Source organism: Cavia porcellus, unplaced genomic scaffold, assembly GCF_034190915.1.
Source record: "Cavia porcellus strain 051 isolate PalLab524CR breed Dunkin Hartley unplaced genomic scaffold, mCavPor4.1 scaffold_25, whole genome shotgun sequence".
Lineage (NCBI taxonomy): Eukaryota > Metazoa > Chordata > Mammalia > Rodentia > Caviidae > Cavia > Cavia porcellus.
The window spans coordinates 48,076,235-48,102,155 of NW_026947508.1; the positions used below are offsets into that span (position 1 = coordinate 48,076,235).

General features: G+C 39.4%; 1 protein-coding gene across 1 annotated transcript in view; it reads left to right on the forward strand.

Moving 5' to 3' along the window:
• Scp2 (sterol carrier protein 2) overlaps positions 1–25,921 on the forward strand; it is a 179,510-nt gene that overhangs the window by 141,912 nt on the left and 11,677 nt on the right. The window contains exons 12-14 of the mRNA XM_003460957.5: positions 10,176–10,329; positions 14,659–14,761; positions 24,988–25,117. Of these exons, the coding sequence (XP_003461005.1) occupies positions 10,176–10,329; positions 14,659–14,761; positions 24,988–25,117 (387 nt within the window). The remainder of the gene's footprint in view (positions 1–10,175; positions 10,330–14,658; positions 14,762–24,987; positions 25,118–25,921) is intronic.

Consider the following 25,921-nt stretch of genomic DNA (forward strand, 5'->3'; position numbering starts at 1 on the left):
ACAAATTGTTGTAGAATTTGGAGAGAATCAGGAAATAGTCAACATGGTAAGACTGAACAACTAGTTTTGAGATAGCAGTGTGCAATATATTAACTAATGTTAATTCCCTACTGCTTTTTCTTTTCTTTTTTTTGAAATTCTGTATCATTTCAATACTTTTTTGCTGTTTTGCTTTGGGAAAAAAAAAGATTGACTATGAGGGTCCTCTTCTGCCGGAGGTGTTAGTTTAACAGAAAGACTAAGTTCGGCATCAATATGGTGACCTCCCGGGAGCGGGGGACCACCAGGTTGCCTAAGGAGGGGTGAACCGGCCCAGGTCGGAAACGGAGCAGGTCAAAACTCCCGTGCTGATCAGTAGTGGGATCGCGCCTGTGAATAGCCGCTGCACTTCAGCCTGGGCAATCTAGTGAGACCCTGTCTCTAAAAAAAACAAAAAGAAAGAAAGAAAGACTGCAGGCCATGTTGGGAGAAACTCAGCATTGGAATGTTAAAATGAAGATCAGAGCTCCACAACACTGTTTCCTGATTTTAACTTGTTCAGATCTGAATGGGAAAAGTCTCAAGTCATCATAACGGTACCCGTACTACAAGAAAAAAAATAGGTTTACATGTTTGAATTGAATATTTTTTTTGTTCATCTTCTGTTTAACATGGATTCCTTTTAGATTTTTCTGTTGGGAAAATCATATTAAACTTGAGCTAATTTTTTTTTTTTTTTTTTTGTCTTTTTCCGCCGAACTCACGACTGCCTGCTTGCAAGGCAGGCGCTTATGCCGCTGAACTAAATCCCCACCCCCAAACTTGACCTAATTTTATTTTGCAGTGCTTCTAGGGCAGAATAATCAAATTAATGTCCAAATAATAGTAACATAGTTTAGTTTATAAACAGTTTTTGTATGTACTGCCCAACACACACACTACTTAACATTTTTTTAAAACAAATAAGTAAAACTTAGCTTGAATTTATTCCTAGCTATCTCTGTTTGTTTAGTGTCTGTGATCTTTTGAAAGGTATAGAAGTGCCCTTGAGATAAAGTTCCTGAGAAGGGATGTTATTTTGGAACTGGAAATTGGCTTCTCAGATGATCCTTTGTAGAAATTTGCCTTGGCATAAGTGCCTTTCTAGTAATGCTTCACTGTATTTTAGGCACTTGTCTTCCCTTGTAACTTTTTATTGTATATTTATTACCTTATCAGTACTAGAAGCTCACCAACTTTCAAATATAGGGTCTACCAATAAACGTGTTCAGGACATCATGGGACTTCCAATGACACTCTGCTACTCTTGGGCATTGTAATGCTAGGTTTGAATTGGTCCTGAGACTACATATTTTTAATGGTCTTGAAGAGTTTTTCAGTTTCTCATGCACATCAGATTTGGGGACTAGGGTTTAGACTAAAGAAGGTAATTGTTGCCCATAGAAAGCACACAAGAAGCAGATAATGTAGCAATTCATGGAATTATAGGAGTAATACAAGACAGAGAGGTACAGACCAGAGCTATGCAGAGAAGACGGAGGGAAGGAGGATAGCAGGGGTGAAGAGCCCTTAAGTATTAGGCACTTTGCTAGCATTTATATGTAGTTTGGGTTTAAAAGAGATGCAGAAAGAAGAGCATATTTAAATTCAACATGATTGTGCTGGGGGTGTAGCTCTGTGGTACAGCACCTGCCTGGCAAGCACAAGGCCCTGGGTTCGATTGCTGGTACCAAAAAAAATGTTCAACCTACTAATTCTTTCTCACATCTATAGACTTTACCTTTGTTATTTTCTCAATAATAAAAACACCAAGCACTTAGACAATACTAAATGCTGGGCACTGTTCTGAGTATCTTCACTAATAAATACCTTTAATTCTCATATTTTTTATATAATAAAACAAAATAGGGACATGGATATTTTAAATAATTTGTCAGAAGCCACCAACCTACAAAGTGGCAAAGTTAAGATTCAAACCCAGACCATGTATTTCTGGAGACGACAACCCCAAAACTCAGGGCCCTTTCCTAATGGAAATGCCTGTCTCCAAGGTTCCTTGCAAATGTTACTCACTTTAAGAATCCTGTCCTCATTCCCTGATTTTTTTCCAGAGATTGATTTAGTATTTCTCTTTTCAGAATCCCCATTATACTTTCTTAGTGCTTTTTTTTCTTTTAAATTTTTTTGGTGATGGGGATTGAACTCACAACTTTGTGCTTGCCAGATAGGCACTGTGCCCCTGAGCTGTATCCCCAGCCCTCTCAGTGCTTTTTTTTTTTTTTTTTTTTTTTTTTTTTGTCGTTTTCCTTTTTATTGGTACCAGGGATCGAACTCACGACTGCCTGCTTGCAAGGCAGGTGCTTATGCCGCTGAGCTAAATCCCCAGCCCCCCTCTCAGTGCTTTTGACATTTATGTTTATGGTGCATATTATAATCACACATTTTTAGAAAAGTCTTCCCCTACTCTATTCTGTTTTGTTTGATAGTATCAAGTTTGAGGGTATAGGCAACCACTTTGAAGGCAATAAGATTCACTATGATGCCCATTCTGGTTTGACAATTATCTTCTTTTGAAGTTCTGTAAGGTCTCCAATGTTTAGGTTTTATTGGTTTTGTTCTGTACTGTTTTGTTCAATTCTATTATATCTGATGAAATAGGCAACTCTTTTTAAGATAGCAAGAGGCATAATGGTAACCATTGTTGATCACCTGGTATTCTGTTTTTACATCATGTACTATGTCCATCCTTCTGTTCTAACTGACTCTGTTTTGCTTTGTCACATTTGGGTTTTTTTTTTTTTTTTGTCTTTTTCGTTTTTATCGGTACCAGGGATCGAACTCACGACTGCCTGCTTGCAAGACAGGCGCTTATGCCGCTGAGCTAAATCCCCAGCCCCTGTCACATTTGGTTTTATTCTCTTCAAAAAAAAGTAATAAGAACTGTGGGAGTAATAAAACCCAAAATGTGTAATTGTTATTGTAAAAAAGAGAGGAAAAGAAAGTGCTCTAAAGGATATAACTGCATGTATATTTAAGTGTGTAAGATAGAAAACCATATTACTAAGTTTTTGTCGGATCATTGAACAGAACTGTTTGCAGTCTCACTGTTTGAATGTCCACTTTGTATGCCTTAATTTTGTAATTTGAGCAACCATTTCTAAGATGACAATATGTAATCTATTAACTAGTGATTTCTTGCTATATATTTTTTTTGAAATTCTGTATTACTTGTACCCTTTTTCTGTTTTTTTTTTCCTCTTTAGATAAAAATTTTAAAAGAAAAGAAAAGTCTTCCCCATTTGATTGAGAGCCTGTGAAGGCAGCATCCATGTTACACTGGTTTCTACCCTGTACAATACCTAAGATAAAACCTTGCACATGTAAAAAAAAATGGTCAAATACATTATTGCCCTGTTAATTACTGAATAGTGGCATAGAGGAAGGGAATATACTTGTTGGTATATTGGCATGACTCAAAGAAACTTCTCAAAAATGAGATACATTACCTTCTCAGGGTATGCATTGCCTGTCACAGAGGCTGTGCACTAGAAATGTATTTAACAACAAGATGAGAATGTTGTAAAAGAAACTACTCATTACTCATGGCCTTAGATTTGATGAAATCTTAGATCCTTCCTAATTTCAAGATGTTCTGATCACCTAATAGAATGTAGTTATTTCTCCTACTGACTTCATGTTTTTAATGGTACATATATTATTCTATCCTGTGATGTTTGTTTACATGTCAGTATCTTTAAAGATATGACAAACTTCTTACGTGTTAAAAACAATGAAGCAGGACTATAAATAAGGTGGCTTTTTAAAAAAATCTGTACCGAGAATTGAACTCACGACTGCGTGCTTGCAAAGCAGGCGCTTATGCCACTGAGCTAAATCGCCAGCCCCGCTAAATGGAATTCTAAACAGGAGACCTTGCATATACAAACTGTAGCATTGGGTGTTCTTTTTTCCTACAAGAAGTTACTAAAAGAAATAAATCCTAAGAGAATGCCTGGCAAGACCTAAATCCAATATAAAGTTCCCTGGAAGTCAGCAAGTCAGAAGACCTAAGTAGCTTCTTTACTGAAGCATCAGTCACCTTTCATCATATCCTCCAAAGCACACCCATCTCTGTTCCCATTGCTCAGAATTTTGCATTTTTTCCACTGTGATGTGAGAAGAGATAAGTTTTGTGGTCAAACTTTAGTGCATACCCTGAAGTGAAGCCTAAGTTATTACTGTTGACACCATTGTTAGCTAGGAATGCTTCAGAGCAGGCCCTGGCTCTTAGTGCTCCTGCCACGTACAAGAGAGAGAGAAGAAAGATTATTTCTGCATGTTTCACACTTTATTTTATTTTATTTATAAAGGTAAAATTAACATATTTTATTATATCTTGTTAGGAAATTTTTGCAACAAGAAGATAATAAATCACAGCACAATGGCATATGCCTAAAATCCCAGCCACCTGAGAGACTGAGGGAGGAGGATCTTGTGGGTTTTTGAGACCCGTCTGGGCCACTTAGAGAGACCCCATCTCAAAATAAAAAGGACTGAAAATGTAGCTCAGTGATAAAGAGCCATTGGATTAAACCCCCAGTTACATACATGCACATGCACACGCACACGCACACGCACACGCACACGCACACGCACACGATGCTAAAGTGAAACAATCAGGTGTAAAAGAAAACCTTTGCCTTCATAACACATTAGAAGGGCATTACTGATCGGATATGCTACTTGGACATGATGCCCATTCCTGTGATCGTCTGTAATTTACTTATAAGCATATCATGTTCATGTTTGATAGTTTGTATTTTTCAAAGCAGAAGGAAAAATGGCTTTCAATTCAATGCCAGACATTGTCCAAGGAAAGAAAAATTTCGAATTTGCTGAATTAGTTATGTTTTCTTAATTTTTTTCAGTTTCTTGGCAAGTAGATTTCTGATTCCTGCAGTCAATTCACATCTAGATTCTAGAAATACAAGGAACTCTTGTTAATCTGAAAGTAGAAAACCAGACAGCTCACATAATCAGTGTTTTCCCACTGACAGCATTTTGGGAAAGCAAATAAGAAAATAAGTTGATAATATGGACCTTTATTCCTCTGTCCCTTCTGTGTACCACATACTGTACCATATCAAATTTGATTAAAACTATTGGGAAGTCTGGAAAAGCTTCCAGCATATTAATTCATATTCCACCCCCTCCTTTCTCTGTTTCTTCTCTCCTCCCATGCGGATGTCCTGAATACTCTATGCTCTAGCTTTATCCACTTAGCTTCTCTTTCTTAAGCAGGCTGTATTCTTTCTTGGCACATGCTTGTCCCTCTTCAAGACACATTCTTTTTGCCTTTTGTCCCTATTCATAGAGTCTCAGTTTAGATTTCATTTATCTGGGTGTTTCCTCTTTCACCTAGGTATTCCTCCCTTATGCTCTTGGAATACCTGTGTTGATGCCTGTGGCAGTGGTATTAGGGCATATTTTAAATGCCAGTGATTTGTATATCTTGGATCATCAGATCACAAGGAAAACATTCTTATTGTGTTTTTTTATTTCTGGTTCATCTGAGCCTCATGCAGAAGATGGCATATGACAGGAATTCAGTAACCATTTGTTGGGTGAATGTCCCAGTGTCTTTATATTGTTACAAACTTAGTAAACATCATTTTTTGGTAAACATTTTAATGAGAGCAAAGTGATTTACTGTACGTTGTATAGTAAGAAATATGTGTTTTGATCTTCATCTGGTACCTGCCACATATGGCAATAAGACCATCACTTGTTATAGTATTTGTTCTTGTACAAAATCTCTCCAACCCTTGGAATTTCCTGAGTGGTGGGGCTATCAATTGTTTATCATAATAATCATTTCTCACCACACCTGTATTTTTGATATACAAGAAACTGACTTAGAGTGGGATCACTGAGGTAGTCTCAAGATGGACCTGATCACTAGAAAGACCAAGTGACTAGAGGATTACCGTATTTCCCAGAAAATAAGACAGGGCCTTGTGTCAATTTTTCCTCCAAAAGACACAATAGTGCTTATTTTCATAGGCTGTTTTATTTTTTCATGTACAACAGTCTGTATTTATTTATACAGAACAATATACATTTATTCATGTACAAAATCTGCATTTATACAAGTATAGTCCTGTCATCCTCTGTTGGAACATCATCGTAAGTTGCTTGTGGCTCCATTTCCTGTAGAACCAGTGGCCCCAATCTCTCACGTCCAGCAACAGAGCTCTCCTTGAATGAGGGCTTCTTGCCTATTGTGGCCTGCTCCTAGTGCATTGGCAACACAGCTCTTGGTGATTTTATCCCATGAATTCTTCACCTAAACTGTGACATCTTGCTGGTTAGGCTTCACATTAAATTAATGGTTAATGGAAGACTTATAAGACAGGAGTGGCAACAAAAATGATTGCAGTTATGAATGGTGGCCTGGGGCCAGGGATGTAGCTCTGTGGCACCGCAACTACATGGCAAGCGTGAGGCCCTGAGTTTGAGTCCCAGTACCCCCCCAAAAAAAAAAGAATGATGGGCTGCAGACACCAAAATCCAGAAAATATTTCTTACTTTCACACAGTGCATTAAGTATATCTGTTTCAACACAGGTTGTGTTGAATTATGAAGATTTCTTTTAGACATAACTATGTCTGTTTGTTATCAAGTGTGCAAATGATTCCTGTATTATGTCTGTACTGTGGTCAGTCATTTGACAATGAGGTAAGTCTCAAGTTCATCTGTTTACATAGGCACTTACCTCTTGTCCAAGAGCATGTGCTTGGGCATTTACAAATACTGAACTGTATGTTATCATTTTAAGTTTCAATATTAACGTCATTTATTTATATTTACTTGTATATTAATATTATTTTATAATTCAATACATTTATCATTTGTTGCAGAAGATATACTCAATACACCCATCTGGCTGATTGTCTATCTTAACTGTGGCTTAGTTTTGGAATTGGGCTTGTATTATAAGCATTCTGAAAAATCGTATGTGTTTACCTTCTGGTTAGGTCTTGTTTTCTGGGGAATATGGTAGGTACTCCAAATAGCTGTCTGATGAGTGGATTGTTGCATCAGCAATGTGTACTGTGCTCTCCTGGCCTGGTCCCTGGTTTGAGTGCCAGAGATACCCAGGTGAGCAAGGCTTCAGTGTCCCCACAGGCTGGGGGTGACAATGGTGAGGAAACGTGGAGTCCCCCCCACAGCAGAAGTGCAGTGATGGGGGACTCACAGGACCCCCACTCTGCAGCTTTGTGCCCTTTTGCCATGGCTTGTCCTCAGGGGACACTGCAAAGGTGGAGCCCTGATGTGGACCTGGGTGTCCTGTTTTAACAGACATAATAATGTGTCTGTCTGATTTTAACTGGGGTTTATTATCTGGTTTGGGGTTATATTAAAAGCACCCTAAAAATCACACTAGTGTTATTTTCCAGGGGAGATACATTAGAGACTTGGAACTCTCAGCCCTACCCATCGGCCTTCAGGAAAAAAATGAGGGGACCTAGAGATTAAGGTCTATAAAAACTTTCTAACCAGGAAATCTGGTGAGCTTTTTGGTTGATGACTATGTACACCTGCCAGGAGAGTAGCACACAAAAGCGCCTGTGCTGAGAATTCTTCTAGATCTTACTCTGTATGCCTCTTCTCTGTCCTTTGTAATAAAGTAGCAAATCTGTCTCCCTAAATTCTGAGATTTTGGCAAATTAACCCAAGGAGGAAGTTGTAGGACTAAAGTTTATAGCCACTGTCTCAGATAGATAGATAGATAGTCTAAATTGGTTTGGTTTGGTTTTGGTTTTTGAGATAGGGTCTTGTTACCTAGTGAATGGCTCGAACTCACTATATAACTCAAGAATCCTTCTGCCCCAGCCTCCTGAGTGCTAGAATTACAGACGTATGCCACCTTGCCCCCCTGGTGATAGTCTAAGAATTGAACTGAACTGAACTGTGGGATACCCAGTTGGTATCCACCAGAGAATTGCTTGGTATGTACAGAAACGAATGGTCTCTGTGATCTGGTCACAGAGGGTGTATTAGCAGATAGGGGAAATGTTTTCTTTCTTCCCTTTTCATATGGGTGGGCATGAGTTATATAACCATTCCTCAAGCATTTCTCTTTTAGACTGTCTAGTTTTTCCATTGTTATAGCAGTGTAATAATGTAAACGGATGGCTTGTATTTAAAATGGTGGCTATGCCTGACTTTCTTCCAAAGGAGTGCTGGCTTAAGCGTTCACCAGTACTATATGGAGGTGTTTAACTCTGTAATCTTCTCAGCTTTGATTTCTCCCATTTTTAAGTATACTTATCATTTTAATCTGTTAAATACTATCTGTTTGATTTGATCAATGGTGAGGTTAAATATCTTCACAAATAGTGTAATAAACTACATAGATTTATTCTTTGTGAGGGAAACTAGCAGTCTTTTCCCCAACCCTGTAAATAATGTCAGTTTGAATATTTTTTGTCTTACACATCCATTAAACACTTAGGTTTTTTATAAGGAAGATTTTTAATTAAATAGATTGCCCCAAAATTTGAGTATAATTGCACCATTCACTTTTATCTTCCTCATTAATTTTCAGAATGTTTACAATTCAAAAAAATCATTAAATGTGGATAGTTAGCTTTTTAAACAATGTTTAAGGTGTATTCTTTAAATATACCTGCTTTCGCTGGGCGTGGTGGCTCATGCCTGTAATCCCAGCACTCGAGGTTGGGGTGGGAGGAGCATTGCGAGACCAGCCTGTGCTACAAAGTGAGCTCAAGGCCAGCCTGAACTGCATAGTGAGACCCTGTCTCAAAAAACACAAAAAATAAATAAATAACAAATAAACAAACAAACCTGCTTGGGAAGGAAAGGTAGCAAGTTCTCGAAGAGGTTAGTGTTTGTCACAGGTACTCAGGATCAGAAGTGTGGCTGGAGCTGTGGGTGGAAGAGTACATACTAGGTAGACCTGCACAGGACAGTGAGACCATTGTAACTTGATAGAACATTTCCCAACTCAGCTATTTTTAGACCTGGTCTGATACAAGGACTAATTTAAAATCTTGAGATATGGGTTCTAATTATAACTCTTATCAGTGCTGGCCTGAGAGTGTCCTAAGAGAGTTGCCCAATACAAATAATGGACTCTCCTTTACTGGCAATAGCTTGCCCCTGGTAAACTAGAAACAAGAGCATTAAAAGGTTTAAAGTGGGGCTGAGGTCTCCCTGTGGTCTCCTGACGCCAGCTCTGTGTACCAACCTGTGCTAACTGCCCCTACAACCTTAAACTCAAAACATTTCATCCATATTCTGTTTCCTTAAAATTGCATCCCTAACCTACTCAGATCCTTTAGATATTTGCAAATATTCACTCTGCTGTCAGCCTGCCTGTGGGTAAAAGGAGTAAAATCTGTTTTCCCCATAGCCCTAGTCTCTGCGTCGTATGCCGGTATTAACAACTCTGAAATGTTTCTAATTACTTATTATCCACAGATTATTTAAACGATTTCTGTGTTTACTTAATAGTTCCTTCCAGCTCAAAAGTCTTTGATCTAGGGGCTGGGGATTTAGCTCAGTGTCATAAGTGCCTGCCTTGCAAGCAGGCAGTGGTGAGTTCGATCCCTGGTACCGATAAAAACGAAAAAGACAAAAAAAAAAAAAAAAAAAAAAAGTCTTTGATCTTATTTCCAGGGGGACAGGATGCTCTTCTTGTGGATCTACAGGTTTTCTTGCAATAGCTAAAAACAATTTTGTATTTATTGGGAAATACTGGGGGAAAAATAGTGAAAATTTCTCTTGCCAGATATTTTAATGAAAACGATCTTATAAATCCTAGATTGCTCTGATACATTTAAAATGGTAAAATTAGAAAATGATTTATGTGCTGATAAATTGTATATTCAATGTTTTCACTTTCAACATGCCGGAAAATGAAAGGTAAATAGGTATAAAGAGAATTCTTAAGCGTGGACCTTGTCTAAATACAGAAATTCCTTGGGAGAGGAAAAGCTATCTGCAAAACCTTTTAGCGCTTTAAGAGAACTTACTGAGGCAAACAGGGTCCCGACTTAAACGCTTTAATTAAAAGTCATGATTAGTTGCTAATGCTTTGCGGGCTCGAGAATGCTGGTGAGCCGCTTCCTAGAGCATGGCCTCAATCTGCTCTGTGTTTGATTCGCCAGGTCTGGCTCAGTGTGCAGAACTCTGCTGGCAGCTGAGAGGCGAAGCCGGAAAGAGGCAAGTTCCCGGTGCGAAGGTGGCTCTGCAGCACAACTTAGGCCTGGGTGGAGCTGTTGTGGTGACCCTCTACAGGATGGGCTTTCCGGAGGCCACCAGGTAGGGAGCGTTCTGGGTTTAGTTCACCCTTAGGATTTTTCACAGACGATACTTCATGTGTGAAACACTTTGATTTTTTTGTCTTGGTAGTGAAGGGAGACTGTGTCCTTACACTGCCGCGATCACACGGCTGTAAAACTGGTCACAGGCTTTTAAACTTTACAGCTTCAGGGAAATTTTGTTGACCCCAGAGGAGGCTAGTCACTTTTTGCTTTCCTTTTCCACAGCTGGCTTCTCAGGCTTAAGGGGCGATTTAGAAAAGATACCAAATACATACGGCATTGGGTCTTTGCAAATAGATGTTTCTAAGTAGGGCCATGCCCTGTTGCTGTCAAAATTCTTTTTGTTTCTTGCCGACTTTCCTCTCCTTCAAAAGCCTGCACTCTTTGGGGCTCCAGACACCTCTTGTCCCACCCTTCTAGAATCCTGCAACTTTTTGTCACCTCCCTGAGAAGGGTTTCCTGGAGGAAGAAAGTCCCCTTCCTTTTCAAGGCTCAACCTTCTTTGCAGATAACGCTTCCAGCCACTGTTTAACTCTACCACACACCAGCTTAAGACTTCTTTTCTCCAACTCTTTTTCCCAGCTTATTACCATCATCATACGTGCTCTGATGCATTAATCTTCAAGCCAAACCAAACTGTCCTTGAAATTTTGACATGTGCGACAACATGAGTGAATTCCAAGGACGTTATATTAAGTGATATAAGCAAGTCCCAAAAAGACAAATACCATATAGTTCCTTTTTACGAGGTCTCAGAGTAGACACTGTCATAGAAACAAAGGTAGATGGTGGCTTCCAGGGGTGGGTGTGGGGGCCAGGAAGTTATTTAATGGGTACAGAGTTTCATTTTATCAAAACGAAAATGGCTATAGAAATAATGATTGCACAACATTGTGAGTGTTTAATACTACTCAGTTGTATACTTAAAATGGCTAGGATGCCAAATTTTATATATAAAAATTTTAACAGAATTAGAAAATTAAAGAAGAGTTTTAAGTTACCACACTCTCATACCCACATCCAGGACTGCTGCATTTCTTGAAGAGATTATTTAGAGATACCATTTCTATCCCATTCCAAAAAAAAACAAATAAACTTCCTTGCTACCAGCCCCATCCCACTATTTCATTCTTCCTCTGAAAGGAATGTCTCAAAAGAGCCACTCTGCCTCTTTTCCCTCTCGTTTGCTCTTCAGTTAACTAGAGTTGACTTCCATCTTCGAGCACTTGGCACTGCCGTGGTCAAGGCCATGTAGAATCTTCTGTGTTGCCAAATCCAGTAGGTCCTTGACCATTCAGCAGCATTTGACATCATTTATACTCCGCTGCTGCGCTGTCTCCCCTCTGGGCTTCTGTGACGTGATGTGCCCCTGAATTTCTGCCTGAGTCCTCACTGGCAGCAACTTTTCTCTCTGTCACAGATTTCTAAATAATGGAGCACTAAAGGGTACTATTCTGGGCTGTCCTTTTCCTGTAATTTCCTTATGTCCATTCCTGGGGATATCAACACTTTCACTGTGCTAATTATTCTGTTTTTCCTCCGGTTAGACTTCTGCTTTGAGCTCTAGATTCTCACATCCAGCTGCCTACTTGTCTCATACATGTCTTCCACTGACTGTGCCTGACTCAGAATGCTGGTCCCCTATCCCAACTGCATTTTTCCTTGTCACAGTAAATGCTACTGCCATCTCATTATTCTTAGACAGCTGAATTTTCTTTGCCCTCTCTTCACCCCGTTTCATTTCCCCTCATCCCCAGCAGCAAAACCTGTGGATTCTGCTTCTATTTTGAATCCACGTCCTCTCCCTCTCTTCACTGGCAGACTGTATAATCCAGGCCAGCATCACCTCCTGTCTCGGCCACTGCAACAGCCTCCTAACTGAGTCCCCTCTCCTGCTGCCCTATGCCTCCTGTCATTCTGTCATGAGAATAATCACAATCAAACTTCTTCCCTGTTACCATTTCTGTGGTTTCCCGATTTCCTAGGTGGGTCACCTGCATGGTCTGGTCCTTCCTGCCTGTTCTCCAATTTCATTTCATGTTGTTCTCTCCCACCCACTGTGTCCTGATGACCCTTGTCTTATTTTACCTTTCTTTCAACAAATCAAGCACTTTTCTCCCTCAGGGTCTTGGCAGTTTTCTCTTCGAACAGCTCGCTCTTCTTCTACCTCTAATGGGGAAGCTAGCTTAAGTTCACCTGCTCAGGAAATCATGCTGGGACTGTCCTACATAGTTTCCTCTTTTTACTTACCTCCTAACTCCTGCTACAGTCTGCCATTATTATGTGTGTTTACTTCTTTTTCTGTTCTAGTGGCAGAATAAAAAACCAGGAAGGGGAAGGGGCTAGGTCTGACTGTATCCCCAGGGCCGCCTGGCCAAGTAGCAAGCAATTACTTGATGTTTCCACAGTGATAAAGAGAGGGAACGGAATGGTAAGAGAGAAGTGGGTTGTGTGGGGATGTCAGAGGAGCTGAGTAGCAGCCTAAAGGACCCTCTTCTTCCTCAGACCTTCACGGTTTCTGTGCACACCTGTCACCCATGAGCTTTGCACACGGAGCCCATTAATTTCTGCAAAGTCATGGCACTCTCCACCTTTCCCCTCTGACCTACTACTGTGCACTGAGATGATGCAACCTGCTCACAGTTACATCCCTGGTGGGCAGAGAAAACCTTTGGCCCCTTTATGGTGTATGAAGGTCATGTTCTTCTGCCAGCTTATCTGTGGTTGTTTCCTAACTACCAAACACCTTGAATATTTGGGAATTTACATCTCCTGCTACAGGTAAAAGGTGAGTCTCAAATCCAGTCTTTTCACCTCCCACTCCTTTATAACCCTGTTTCGCTTGTCTGTTGCATAGATTACTGCACTAGCTTCTTAAATGGTTTCCCTTTCTCCTCACTTCCCTGAGTCTATTTTCCAGCTGGCAGTCAGATTGCCTTTGTGAAATACGTAAATTGGATTATGTTCTTCTCATTAACTTAAAACAGAAACTATTTTGTGCGATTTTTGGTGCTGAGGTCCCAGGGCCTCATGCATACCGAAACGGTTGCTGGCCCAGACCGGACATTTTAACCAGGAAAAGCCAGCAAGGACTCTGTCTTTGAGCTGTCTCCCCCTTCCTTAAAACTGAAGCTTCTGACCATGATCTGTAAAGGCCCTCTCCAGCTGCACCACATGTTTCTGACCTGTCTTTCTCCTCTTCTGCTCCAGTCGAACTGGCAGTGTATTTCCTTTAACTACCAAGCTAGTTTCTACCTTAAGTCCTTTATTCTTAGGAATTTTCAGGCTAGAATTGTTTTCCCCACCTAACTTGCCTCATTTACATGATGTGAGACTAACTTTAATATCACCTCCCTGACAGGCCTTCCATGGTCATACTGTGTAAAGCAGATGAGAGGGATAGGGTATAGCACTCTGGTAGAGAGCTTCCTTAGTGTGCCTGAAGCCCTGGGTTCAATCCTCAGCACCACTCAGTCAGTCAAACAGCACATCTGACATACATAAAATATTTTTTGTCTTTAGCCTGTTTATTTTCTTTATAGTACTGTATTCTTTATTTTTTGCTATTGTCTCTGCTAGCATATATATGAGGTGTGATTATAATACACAGTGAGCATTTAAATAAAAACTATTACATTAAAGAACATATTGCTATTAATTCCCCTCAGAATACTCCCTCTCACTTCAAAAACACTCGTTCTGTCATTTTTCAGTGTGTGTTTCTTTTACAAAGTGTGATTGAAAATACTGTAAATGATGGTACTGCATGCCATCCAGTGAAAAGTCAGGCTTCTAAAAACATAATGATGTGTCCTTATCCACTTCATTCACTGACTCTGGCCAGTGAAGACTTACGACTCTCACCCAAAGTCAAAATGACCATGACAGGTGAATGTCTGAATTTGTTCAGGACATTGGCATGGCCACAATGCAAGTAAAGATGGGAATGAGGACTTCGGAACTGCTTGAGAAGGTGGCAAGAGTAGTAGGATAAGGATGTTCAAATTGAGGGCCAAGTATCTTTCACTGAAATTTTAAAATACATATTTTAAACACTCACCATGTTTTTCAATCAGGCCTTGTAAGTTTCATGAAGGTGGCTTCTTTGGTTGACTATATTTGCAAGAACACTGACACTTAATTGAGCACTCTGTATTTGTTGAAAATTTGGGAAGAAAAACTTGTGTTATGGGCTTGCTAGGGTTTTAGGTGAAAGTGAAAGATTTCTGGTTTTAGGCTTGAGAACTCACTGTTGCTTAAAGGTCCGAAAAACCTGCTACCTGAGGTATCTATGAAATGCTGACTTGAAGTTGATCCTTTCCCGCAGTTGTTTCAGAACGAATCAAATCGAAGCTGCTCCGACCAGCTCTGGGGGCGACGGATTTAAGGCAAACCTCGTCTTCAAGGAGATTGAGAAGAAGCTTGAAGAGGTGAGATTTATATACAGAGCTGCGGGGGTGGGTGAAGACTGAGGCCAGAGGATTTACAGGTTTCAGCTCTTTCCGCGCAGTTGTACAAATTGAAAATTTATGCTACTTTGTCAGGTATTGAGTGTGCTTTAGATTTTTGATTGTCTATTAAATGTTCCTTGTAATTCTAGTAAGAATACACTTAAGGAATGCACAGATCTCCAGATTTGAATTAGAGAGTCATAATAAATACTGTATTTATCTTAGTCCTGTTTGTCAGGGAGATACTCATTATGGACAAAGTTTATATGTAAAGGGGTTCTCATTTATTTTGGTATAATTTCCTTCTGAATTAAAAAGATTTTACTTAAAATTATTCCAAAAAATAGTATTTTAAATATGCCTTTAAATGCATTTTATAAAATTTTTTTTTGTATGTTTAGCGTTTTTTTGGTACCAGGGATCAAACTCACAGCCTCACACTTGCCAAGCAGGCCCTTACGTTGCTGAGCTAAATCCCTGGCCAAAATTTTTTTTAAAAACGAGTCATTTGTATTTGATGTTTTTCAACGAGTTTCGTTATTTTGTTGTGGTAAAATAAGATGATAACTAAATTTTACACTATACAGAAACACATAAAAATAAAATGTTATCTGGGAATTTAGCTCAGCAAGCACAAGCACTTGCCTTGTAAGCATGAGGTTGTGAGTTTGATCCCTAGTACCTAAATAAATAAATAAATAAATAAAATTTTAAATATCTCCCAAATTCTACCATTCACAGTTCCCTAAAATGTTAATAATGGTAAGCCATTTTTCTGTCATCTCAGTGTTATATAACTTGGATCAGGCACAAGTTGAATTTTTTATTATACACTGTACATAGGTTATTTTTATATACAGTAATTGATTCTTGATAGGTAATAATCTTACAAAAGCAGTCTAACAGCAGCTCCAAAAAGGCAGCTACTATCCTCAGGAAAAATTTACTTCATAGTTTTAAACTTAGCAGTATCTTGGAATTTCATTATTGATTTTAGATTTGAGACCAAGGCTTAATTATAGCCATGTTCACACAGTTCAGATTACCTGTCTGATAAGATGATCAAAATGGGCTGAAATAAACAAAAGGATTCAGAGGATTTGCACTCTATGTTCCATACTTGTTAAGAGTCAGAGAGTGAAAGGCAAATTGGGTACATTTCCTAATTCCCTATTGTGGTGCACCTGCAAACAGAAACACCGAGAAACACCCAGGATTTGGAGGCAGATTTATTTATATTGACAGGTTCTGATCAGTGTCATTCCTAGAATATTAGGTCCTGATCTCTGGTGGTCTAGGGCTTATATGACGTAAGAAAGCAGGGAGTACAGAGGCAGAATGGCTTGTCAACTGAGGATTGATACTTACAATATGCTTCACAGCTGTTTCTCAGAAACAATAACAGGAACTGAACAACTGTTGACCTGGGCCACTAGCAAGTGCTGAGGTGGGGGGCATTTCTGCTACATCAGGGCTTGTTAACTCCTTAGGTAACTATACTGAGGCGAGTAACCACTGAGGAAAGGACTCCGCACTTTCAGGATTGTCCCTAAGATCAGCGAGACAAGACTAGGGGATGGAGGGGTGGGGGCAGCACTGGGCCAGGCCATAGGACTGTCACACTGCCATCCTGTGGACACACACCTGCATGAGGTACCATTCTTGTGACCTGCTGCTTTCTCTTTAGAATGTGTTCCGAGGCTGTACATAAAGCCCTACCACCCTTTCCAGTGCATGATAGACATTATACAAATGTGTCATAATTTATTTAACTAGCTATCAATCACGAATATTTTGCATGAGAAATAGTGCTGCAGTAAATTTCCTTTTGCATTTATCTTTAAGTACTTGTGTCAGGATCAACTTAGCTTAAAGAATAAGAAAGAATTTTTGTGTAGTTAGATATATACATTTCACATTTTAATACAATTTGTCAAACTCTTCACTAGAAAGACTGAACTTGGTTTGTTTTCTGCTTTTCTCAACCTTCGTCTATATTTAAAAAAAAAAATCAGCGTTTATCTACTCTGAGGTCTGAGATACAGCCATAGGGAAGTCACTGAATAATTCATTACTGTTTTATTTTGCAGCATGCTTTAGCTTTGCAAATGTATGCCTCTTACTCCCTGCTCCCATTTTTAATTCTTTTCTACTCCATATCCTCACCCCCATTAACCTTATCCCCTTGTTTCTTTTCTCCTTCCCACGATTGTCAATTTTCTCAGAGTTTTCAGCACTAGAAAATTAAAGTCTTGGATTCTTTTGTCAATTCATTCATTTTCTGCATTAGCAAAGGCAGCCTGGTAAGAGATTTTATTTCCACCTTTGTCTTTGTTAGCAGTACTCCATCGCCCCTTCTTTGAAATCTGTCTTAATTTTTTGTCCCTCTAAGTTTACGACAGGACCTACTCCTTGACCTTTTGCCTACTCAGAAGTATTTTTCTTCTATAAGGAGGCACTTAGGACTTTCTTAGTACTCAGAATCTCCAGTTTCACAACTCTATTTTCTTTTTCTTTTAACTCTCTCTTCTCCTCATGCATTTCTTTACCCAATCTCATGCTCCTCTTGAAGTAAATGTGTTTTATTCACCAATGAATATGATTTTATAAGGGAACCAGTTGGTTCTCAGCAAGTGCAAATTAATCTCCATCTGTCTGAAGTAGGTGGGAGAATAAGTAGAGGATTGCAGGAATTTCTCTTCAAGCACACAGGTGGGGCTTTGGAATGTGTGCTGGTGTCCTCCTGCTCTGACCTCCTGGTGTCTGCACATAGCTGTATTCCTGAGGCATTTTGCAAGCAGATGGCATGGATACACCTGGAGAGAGTCACTCATGGGGTGCTGGCTCCAAGGACCCTGGCTTCTGAGTGGCTTAGCACACAATCCATATTAACCTGTTGCCCTGGGTTGTCTCTGCAGAATGTTAGAGACAGAGAGAAAAGATTTCGAGGAATGTGGAGACGATTTTGGACTTTCTTTTAACTCCTTTGTAGTAGCAAAGACTGTTCTATGGAAATGTTCTGGTTTGAAGCAATATACAGCTATGGTATATTATGGTCAAATGGAAAGTGCATTGAATTTAGGAATAAACCAAACTGGGAATGAGTTCAGGTTTACTGCTTATTAGCCATAAGTCTCTGCTCCTTGTAGAGTTTAGTAGAAAGAGAGATTTGAGAAAAAATTTCCAGAAAAATGTAGCTTCTTGAACAAGATACAAAGGTGCATGTCCAGGACCTTGAGAGTGCCTACTGGAGTCAGAGAAGCCTGCTGGAGAGAATTACCTTTGGGCTGAGACTTGGGTGACGAGGTTGGGGTGGAAAGGACTAGAAGAGGGGGTGTGTGTGATGAATAAGGGTATAGAGGCAAAAGATAGCAGGATGATGAGTATTGGAACATAAAGCCTGAGAAGGTAAGAAGGTGACTAGAGATAAAAACGGACAAATATCTTTTAGATCATGAAGATTCTTGAATGCTATATTAAGACAACCTTCATCCTTTTGGCTGTGTATGAAATTCAAGCCTGAGATTATTAGATGGGTTATGTTAGTGTTTGATTATTTTAGAGGGATGATTTGGCAGAGGCATAGAGGTGGATTGTTACATAGTATACCCACTTTAGAGAAGTTTGTTAGTTCTTCAAAAAGTTAAACAGCATCTTACGACCCAGCAAATCTACTCCTAGATAAGTACTTAATTAGAGTCTGTATCCACACAAAAACTTGTTCACAAATGTTGATAGCAGGATTACTTATAACAACCAAAAGTAGAAACAACCATCAGCTGAAGGGAGGTCAACAAAATATGCTCCAGTCATCATACAGATTAATAATTGGCTAGCAAAAGGAATGAAGTGCCTGTATACATTTTCACCTTGCCTGAATCATGAAAGCATTGTGCTAAGTGAAAGAAAGAAGTCATCCACAGGCGGCCATATACCCAGAATAAGCAGCTCTGTAGAGGCAGGAAGTAAGATTTGTGGTTGCTGGAAGCTAGTGAGGAGGAATGGTGCATTAGCCAGTGTTCCACTGCTGTGAAGAAAATGCCTGAAGTAATTCAAATTAAAAGAAGGAAGAATGTGTTTTGGCCTACAGATCCAGAAATTTCAGGCAATGGCTGGTTAGCTCTGTGGCTTTTGGGTGTGTGGAGAGACAGAACATCACAGTGGAGTGCATGGTTTAGTATAGCTGCTCAGCTGCAGTGTGATCAGGAAGCAAACGGAGAGAAAGAGGCTGAGCTCTCACTGCCCCCTTCAAAGGAATGGGTTACATATTGACTTAAGTAATTTCTTTCCCTGAGCCCCACCTCCTCAGAGACCTCCCACCTGGCCTGTCACAGGCTAGCAACCAGGCCTTTAGCACATGAGCCTTGAAAGATTTAAGCCACCCCAGGCAGGGGGTGACTGCTGATGGGGACAAACTTCTTTCTGGAGTAATGAGAATGTTCTAAAATTAATGATGTTGGCTACACAACTCTGAATATGCTGAAAAAAAATTCACTCAATTTTATACTTTAAAAGATTGAATCTTATGGATTGTTAAGTATATTCCAGTTGCTGCTTAGAAAAAAACACAATAAAAAGAAAGGGTAGATTTAGTCCAGGCTGTACATAGAGACAGAAGTTAGTATTTTACGTAGGTAACTTCTCAGGGGAAATGATTATTTCAGTCTTTTAAATACTTACTACAGTAGTTAAATACAGTGAACACTTTCCAGACCTTTGTTAAAGGAGTGAATATTATGGTACCAAAAGGAAGGATCTTGAATACCAATTGTTACAGAGATACAAAGCTAAGATAAATAATGTATGAAGTAAAAGATACTAGAAATAAAAGAACTCAAAAAGCAGCCAGTTCCAAAATAAATATAAAAGCTTACTATATTTGTATGTATTTGCAGTAACCCAGCCATAGTATGTAATGAAAAAATACATTATTAGCAAGAGTAATATAAAATATCTAAGAATAAATGCATCAAGACATTTGCAAAATCATAAAAATGGGGGAGAGCACATTTTTTTAACTGACGTTGAAGGACTTGTGAAAATGTATCATATTTATACATAAAAGACTCAATATTACAATGACGGTTACCTCTCCTCCTTACAATTTAGGTGTGTAATTCCATCTAAATTCAACAGCATTTTGAGGGAAAATTTAACAAAACACTTATAAAATACATAAAGAAAAAAAATTGTATTTATTCAAATTCAAGAATAACCAGGTAAGATGGTGGAGGCCTATAATTCCAGCACTTAGGAGACTAAGGCAGGAGAATCACTGTGAGTTCAAGACCAAATAGAACTACAATAAGTGAGACCCTGTCTCAAAACCAAACCAAACCAAACAAGCAAAAAATCCAAAAGTAGCCTAGACTCTTGGGAAGAGAGGAGCTATGATGAAGGTTTGCTGTGCTAGAGTGAAGCACATGATAAAGCTATTATGTTAACACAGGGTTGACAGCTCATAAAATAAATCAGCAAAACAAAATGGTAACATTCTTTGAACAAATTACTCTGTTAACAGGTATTTATAAAACTTGATTTTTATAGAACTTTATGAGGGTAGTTTTATTTCCATTTCACAGATAAGAAAACTAAGATACAGCATTTTCATAACTTGGGCAGAATTATAGACAAGTTATTTTGCCAGGTAACTAGCAAAGTTTATTTTTAGGAATTTTCTCTTAAATAATTGAGGGTGTGTAAAAATACTAAAATATGAGAATGTTAGAACATCATAGCATAAGACTAAAGATAGAAATGGCCTAAGTAATAAGCAAAAGGATATTGGTTAAATAAAATATGGTATTCTTTTACAATTTTATATGTGGCCATTTAAAATTATGTGGAAGGTGATTAAAAAAAAAACAGCTCTGTACTGGTACAAAAACAAGTGTGGATCAATTGAACAGAATTGAAAGATAACATCTTAAGCAAATGGTTCTGGGAAAACTGGTTATCTACATGCAAGATGAATCTAGATCCATATTTCTCATCGTGTACTAAAATAAAATCAACTGGATCAAAGCGCTATGCAGAGCCAGGAAGAGAAACAAGAAGCCAGTTCACCCTTTCTATGAGCCAGCAGTGGCCATGTGGGGCCAGGAAAAGCGACAAGAAGCCAATTTGCCCCTCCCATGAGCCAGTGGCAGCCATGTGGGGCCAGAAAAAGCAACAAGAAGCCAGTTTGCCCTTCACGTGAACCAGCGGGCACATAGGCTGGGAGCCTAAGGAGAGCCCCCGTGCCCTTGACCCTGTGAGCAACCGGCTGAGTTGATAGCAACTGAGGTACAAAAGCAGCTTAATTCTTGTATTGTCTGATTGACTTTGTGGTCCTAAAGCTGGTAATCTGAGCATTTAGTTAGAGGATAACAATACACAGTACAGCAATTATGGGGAATTTCCTACTGTTTTGTTTTTGAAATCCAATATTGTTCTCACTGTTTTGTTTTCTTTAATGCTCCATTTTGATTGGTTTTATTATGTTCTGTTTTGTTTCATTATATTATGGCTGATGGTATGGGCAGCAATTTTGAAGCTAACAAGAGGCATTATGGTAACCATTTTTGATTTTCTACTATCCTGTTTTGAAATCTTGTATCACTGTCTTGTTTTGATTGGCTTTGTTCTGTTTTATTTTGTTTGGTATTATTCTCTTTAAAATAAAATCTAAATAAATGAGTAAATAAATAAAGTTGATTTTTTTTTGTTGTTGTTTTTGACTCCGAAGACTGAGATACTAAAACAGAAACACTTAAATTTCCTGAATAAAATAGGTAAAACTCTAGAAGGAACAGGACTTTCTTAACTGAATCCTGGTTACATAAGAAATAATGTAAGGAGCAACAATTGGGTCTATATCAAATTTACAAGTTTCTGCACGGCAATAGAAATAACTAAAGGAAAGAAGAGACAACCTACAAAATAGGAGAAAAAATTCCAGCTACTCCTTGGACAAAGGATACATACTCAAAATATATAAAAAACTCAAAAATTAGACCTTCCCCAGGAATAAAAGGTATCATCCAAAAATACGGAATTGAAATGAAGAGACACTCCTCAGAAGACATTCAGATGGCCAGTAAATACTTGAAAAAGTGTTTAACATCTTTGGCCACGAGAAAGATAGAAATAGAAACAACACTGAGACTCCACCTTATTCCAGAAAAAAATTAGTTTTCAAGGACTCAGAAAGCCAACAAATGTTGGAGAAGTTGTGGGAAGAAAGTAATCCTACATTGTTAGTGGGTTAACAATAAACTACTACAACCACTATGGGAAATCAGTACAGAGATTCCCAAAAACACTAAAAAAAGGGATTCCATTTGAGCCAGCTGTACCACTTCTGAGTATCTTCCAAAGAGTTAAAGGTCATATTACTGTGATACAAGCGTACTGATGTTTATAGCAGCACAGTTCATGATAGCTAAATCTTGGGAGCAGCCTATATATCCTTTAACAGATAAGTGAATAAAGAAAATACGGTTTTTATACACAGTGGTATACTACTCACCCATAAGGAAGGATAAATTTGAGTCATTTGCAGGAAAATGAAAGTACTTAAGACCATTCAGCTAAGTGACATAAGTAAGACACAAAAGCTTAAATATCTCATGGTTTTCTCTTATATGAGAAACCTGAGGTAGAAATAATTTTAAAACTAAAAGACAGGTGACAGGAAACCATGAGATGGACTGTGTGGCAATGGGAAGGAGATCTGGGTCAATGAGAGGAGAGGGAAGTAAAAAAGATCAAGATGTGACATGTACCTGTGCCAGCTCCCCTGTGATTTCCCTTTTTTTGGTACCAGGGATTGAACTCACCACCTCGCACTTGCTAGGCAGGTGCTTAAGCCACTGAGCTAAATCCCCAGCCCAGTGTGCTTATTATGTATAATAACCATACTAATTAAAAGGGGAAAGTAAAATGAGATAACAAAAATTATGTGGATGTTTAGTGGCAGTAATGCAGATAATTATATTAAACAGAAAAGTAGATGACAGAACAGTATCCCAGTTTAAAAATATATATACTGAGAAAAAAGATGGGACTTATACCAAGTGTGATTTTCTTTGAAAAAGCCTGAAAATTATGAATGATTTGTATTTTTGCTTATCCACATTTTCTAATACTGTGATCCACTGTGAAATGCGTTTCTTCTCTAAAGCAAAATTATTTTAATAAAATTATTCTGCTTTTTTTTTAAACATGACACCCTTTTTTTTTTAAACTGCTGTCACCCTTGCACCGTTCACCATACTAGCTGTCCCCTCAGTGCCCATGTGCACTGTGTGTCGTCATAGTTGTCACGGAGCATTGCTGTCATTTGCTTTTGTGACTCCTGCTAGATTCTTTGCTTTTGGTGCCTAGAACGACATACGGCTTAGTAGATGTTTCAGGCAGGAAAGATGAAGCTGGGGGTGGTGAAGGGCAAAAGAAAAGAGGAGGGGGTTGCGGGAAGTCAGCTGCAGACCTTACTCTGGGGTTATGTTTTCCATATTAGTCCATTTTTATCCTGGCAAACAAAGGTGAATGGTAGGTGGTGTATTACATGTGTAAGTCTTACATTAATATAGAAAACGAGTTGATATCCTCACCCCAAATAAAAAACTTAGATCTCAGAACCACTTACATTTAAGTTCTGATTGTGGGGAACCAAAATTAAATATAATTTATTTTGCCAGTTTAATTTGCCAATCTCTCATCTCCAAAGTTCTAAACATTGGGATGCAAAAAGGAAGAGATGGGTTAAGAATTCCTCCTGCACTTAGAGAGGTCAGAGTGAATGTGTCCCAGATTATTGAAGCAGAAAATGCTGCTATGCCACCTCTCCTCTCTTCTCTCCTCTCCTCTCCTCTCCTCTCCTCTCCTCTCTTCTCTTTTCCTTCCTTCCCCTCCCCTCCTCGCCTTTCTCTCTCTCTCTCCTCCCTCTCCCTCCTCTCTTTCTCTCCCTCTTTCTTTCTCTTTGTCTCTTATCTCTGTCTCTGTCTTTCAATGTAACATTAAGGTGAAAAGAGAAAGTTAGAAATTTTGGATTTGCTATTTTGGCCCCTCTGAAGTTCTTTTATTGGTGATACATTGCCTTGAATTAACGCAGTGCTTTTTACTCTGTTCCTACATGTTGCTAGATTCTGAGACAGTACCCTAGGAAATCTCTGAAGCCACTTCATTTCTCTTTACATTTTCCCTTTGATCTGTTTCTTATATTTATCAGGGTAATGAACCAAGCAAGAACTACACTTGTTATATTCCTGCTTAATACCAGGTATTACCGTATTTCACTCCCTGGTAAACTAACATGCTGTTACACGATTTCTTACCCTGATTATATTATAGACTAATGAGAGAGACATTAAATGAATGTATAAATATTGATAGATGATGGTGAGTTTCATGGGGAAGATAAAAGAACATGAAGGATCTAATTTAGATTCTGGTAACAAGGTCGTTGCCGCCCGTGAGGCTGTCGGGAAACAGGGAGCTTGCGCCTGGGGGACACAGAGGCCTGAGGGTTAGTGAGCCCGTGTGCAGGTAGCTTGAGGTGGGGCTGGGAAACTAGGCTGTGGGCCTACGCGTGGCCTTGCAGGGATCTGGGGGAATTTTACCGACAGTTTTAGATTTAAAAAATAGCCATTAAATTGTATAAAGGAAAGGAATGGGCTGTTTCTTCTTTCTTTTTTGTTTAGCTGCTGCTCAGGTGTTTTGTGAGGGCTGCAGTGGAGTTACACGGATGCATCGAGGAGGGTTGGTAGTAGCAGCTTGGACTTGAGTAGTGGAAGCGGGAAGGGTTAAACTAGTGTTTGGAAGTGAATTCTGCTGCTGGGAGAAGTGTGGAAGGCTTAGGTTCACATAGGGTTGGGGAGGGGCTGCCCCGAGATCATAACCTCTGCAGCCTCATGGTGAGGCAGGCGCAAGGTCCGGAGGGGCTGTGACAGTGCGTGTCCGATGACCGGGGCGGTAGGGTGTGTTGGGCACACAGAGCTCAGTGCAGGGAGGTCTTGAATAATGGAGAGTGGGGACAGGACGGGGAAGCAGGCAGATGTGGGAGTTGTTACCTGATTGCCTTCTTGTCTTTTGGGTAAAAAATCCTAAGGGAGCTCGGGAACTGCCCGGTGATCCAATCGTGTACCTGCTTAAGCACTGGTTTGTCTGAGGAGAAAGCTAGAAAAAAGACCTAATGTAACTTTCTGTGTTGTATTTGTTTCCAGGAAGGCGAACAGTTTGTGAAGAAAATTGGGGGTATTTTTGCCTTTAAGGTGAAGGACGGCCCCGGAGGTAAGGAAGCGACCTGGGTCGTGGATGTGAAGAATGGCAAAGGATCAGTTCTTCCCAACTCAGGTTAGTACAATGGTGATTTCATTTATGGAGCAATGATAAGTTCATAGAGACTGTCGGCTGGGAAAATTGGGAGTCAGTTTTGGTGTTCCCCAAAAGGAACAGCTTTAGAGGTACTAGCTCTTGTTAAAGAACCAGTGACTCCTTGGGAACAGGAGAGGTCAGAGCCAACTCCTCACAAGGTCAGGAGGCTCATCATCAGTCTCAGCTTAGACAGACTCACGTGGGGTCCTTAGGATCTTATCTACTTCTTGTTTAAAGACACCCTCCCAATAACTCCTAGATTTGTGTGTTCATGAATACCTAAGTGAATATGCAGCTTCTTAATTTACAGGTTTACTGTTAAGATGACTATTTTAGGATGTTTGCTGCACTGTAACAGACTGACACCAACTGAGTAAGTTTTTATAGACATTAGAGGTTTATGTGGCTCATGGTTCTGGAGGCTGGTATCCAGTATTGAAAGGCTGTGTCTTGTGACTACTTTGTTACTGTATCACAATGTAGTGGAAGAGCAGGTAAGCATTTGTGAGACAGAGAGAGAAAAAGGGTGGTAGGGGCTGGACATTTTGTTTTCACGAGCTCATTCCTAAGGTAATGGCATTAATCCATTCTTGTTTTATTTTGGGTTTTTGTTTTGTTTTTTAGAATAGGGTCTCCCTAAGTTACCCAGGCGGCTTGAACGTGCGTTGCCTCAGCCTCCCAGAGTTCTGGCATTATAAACACCACATCCACCCCTTCACTTTTTAATGCTATTACAAATACAATTAAAATGCAACAAGAGTTTTAGAGAGAACGTTCAAACCA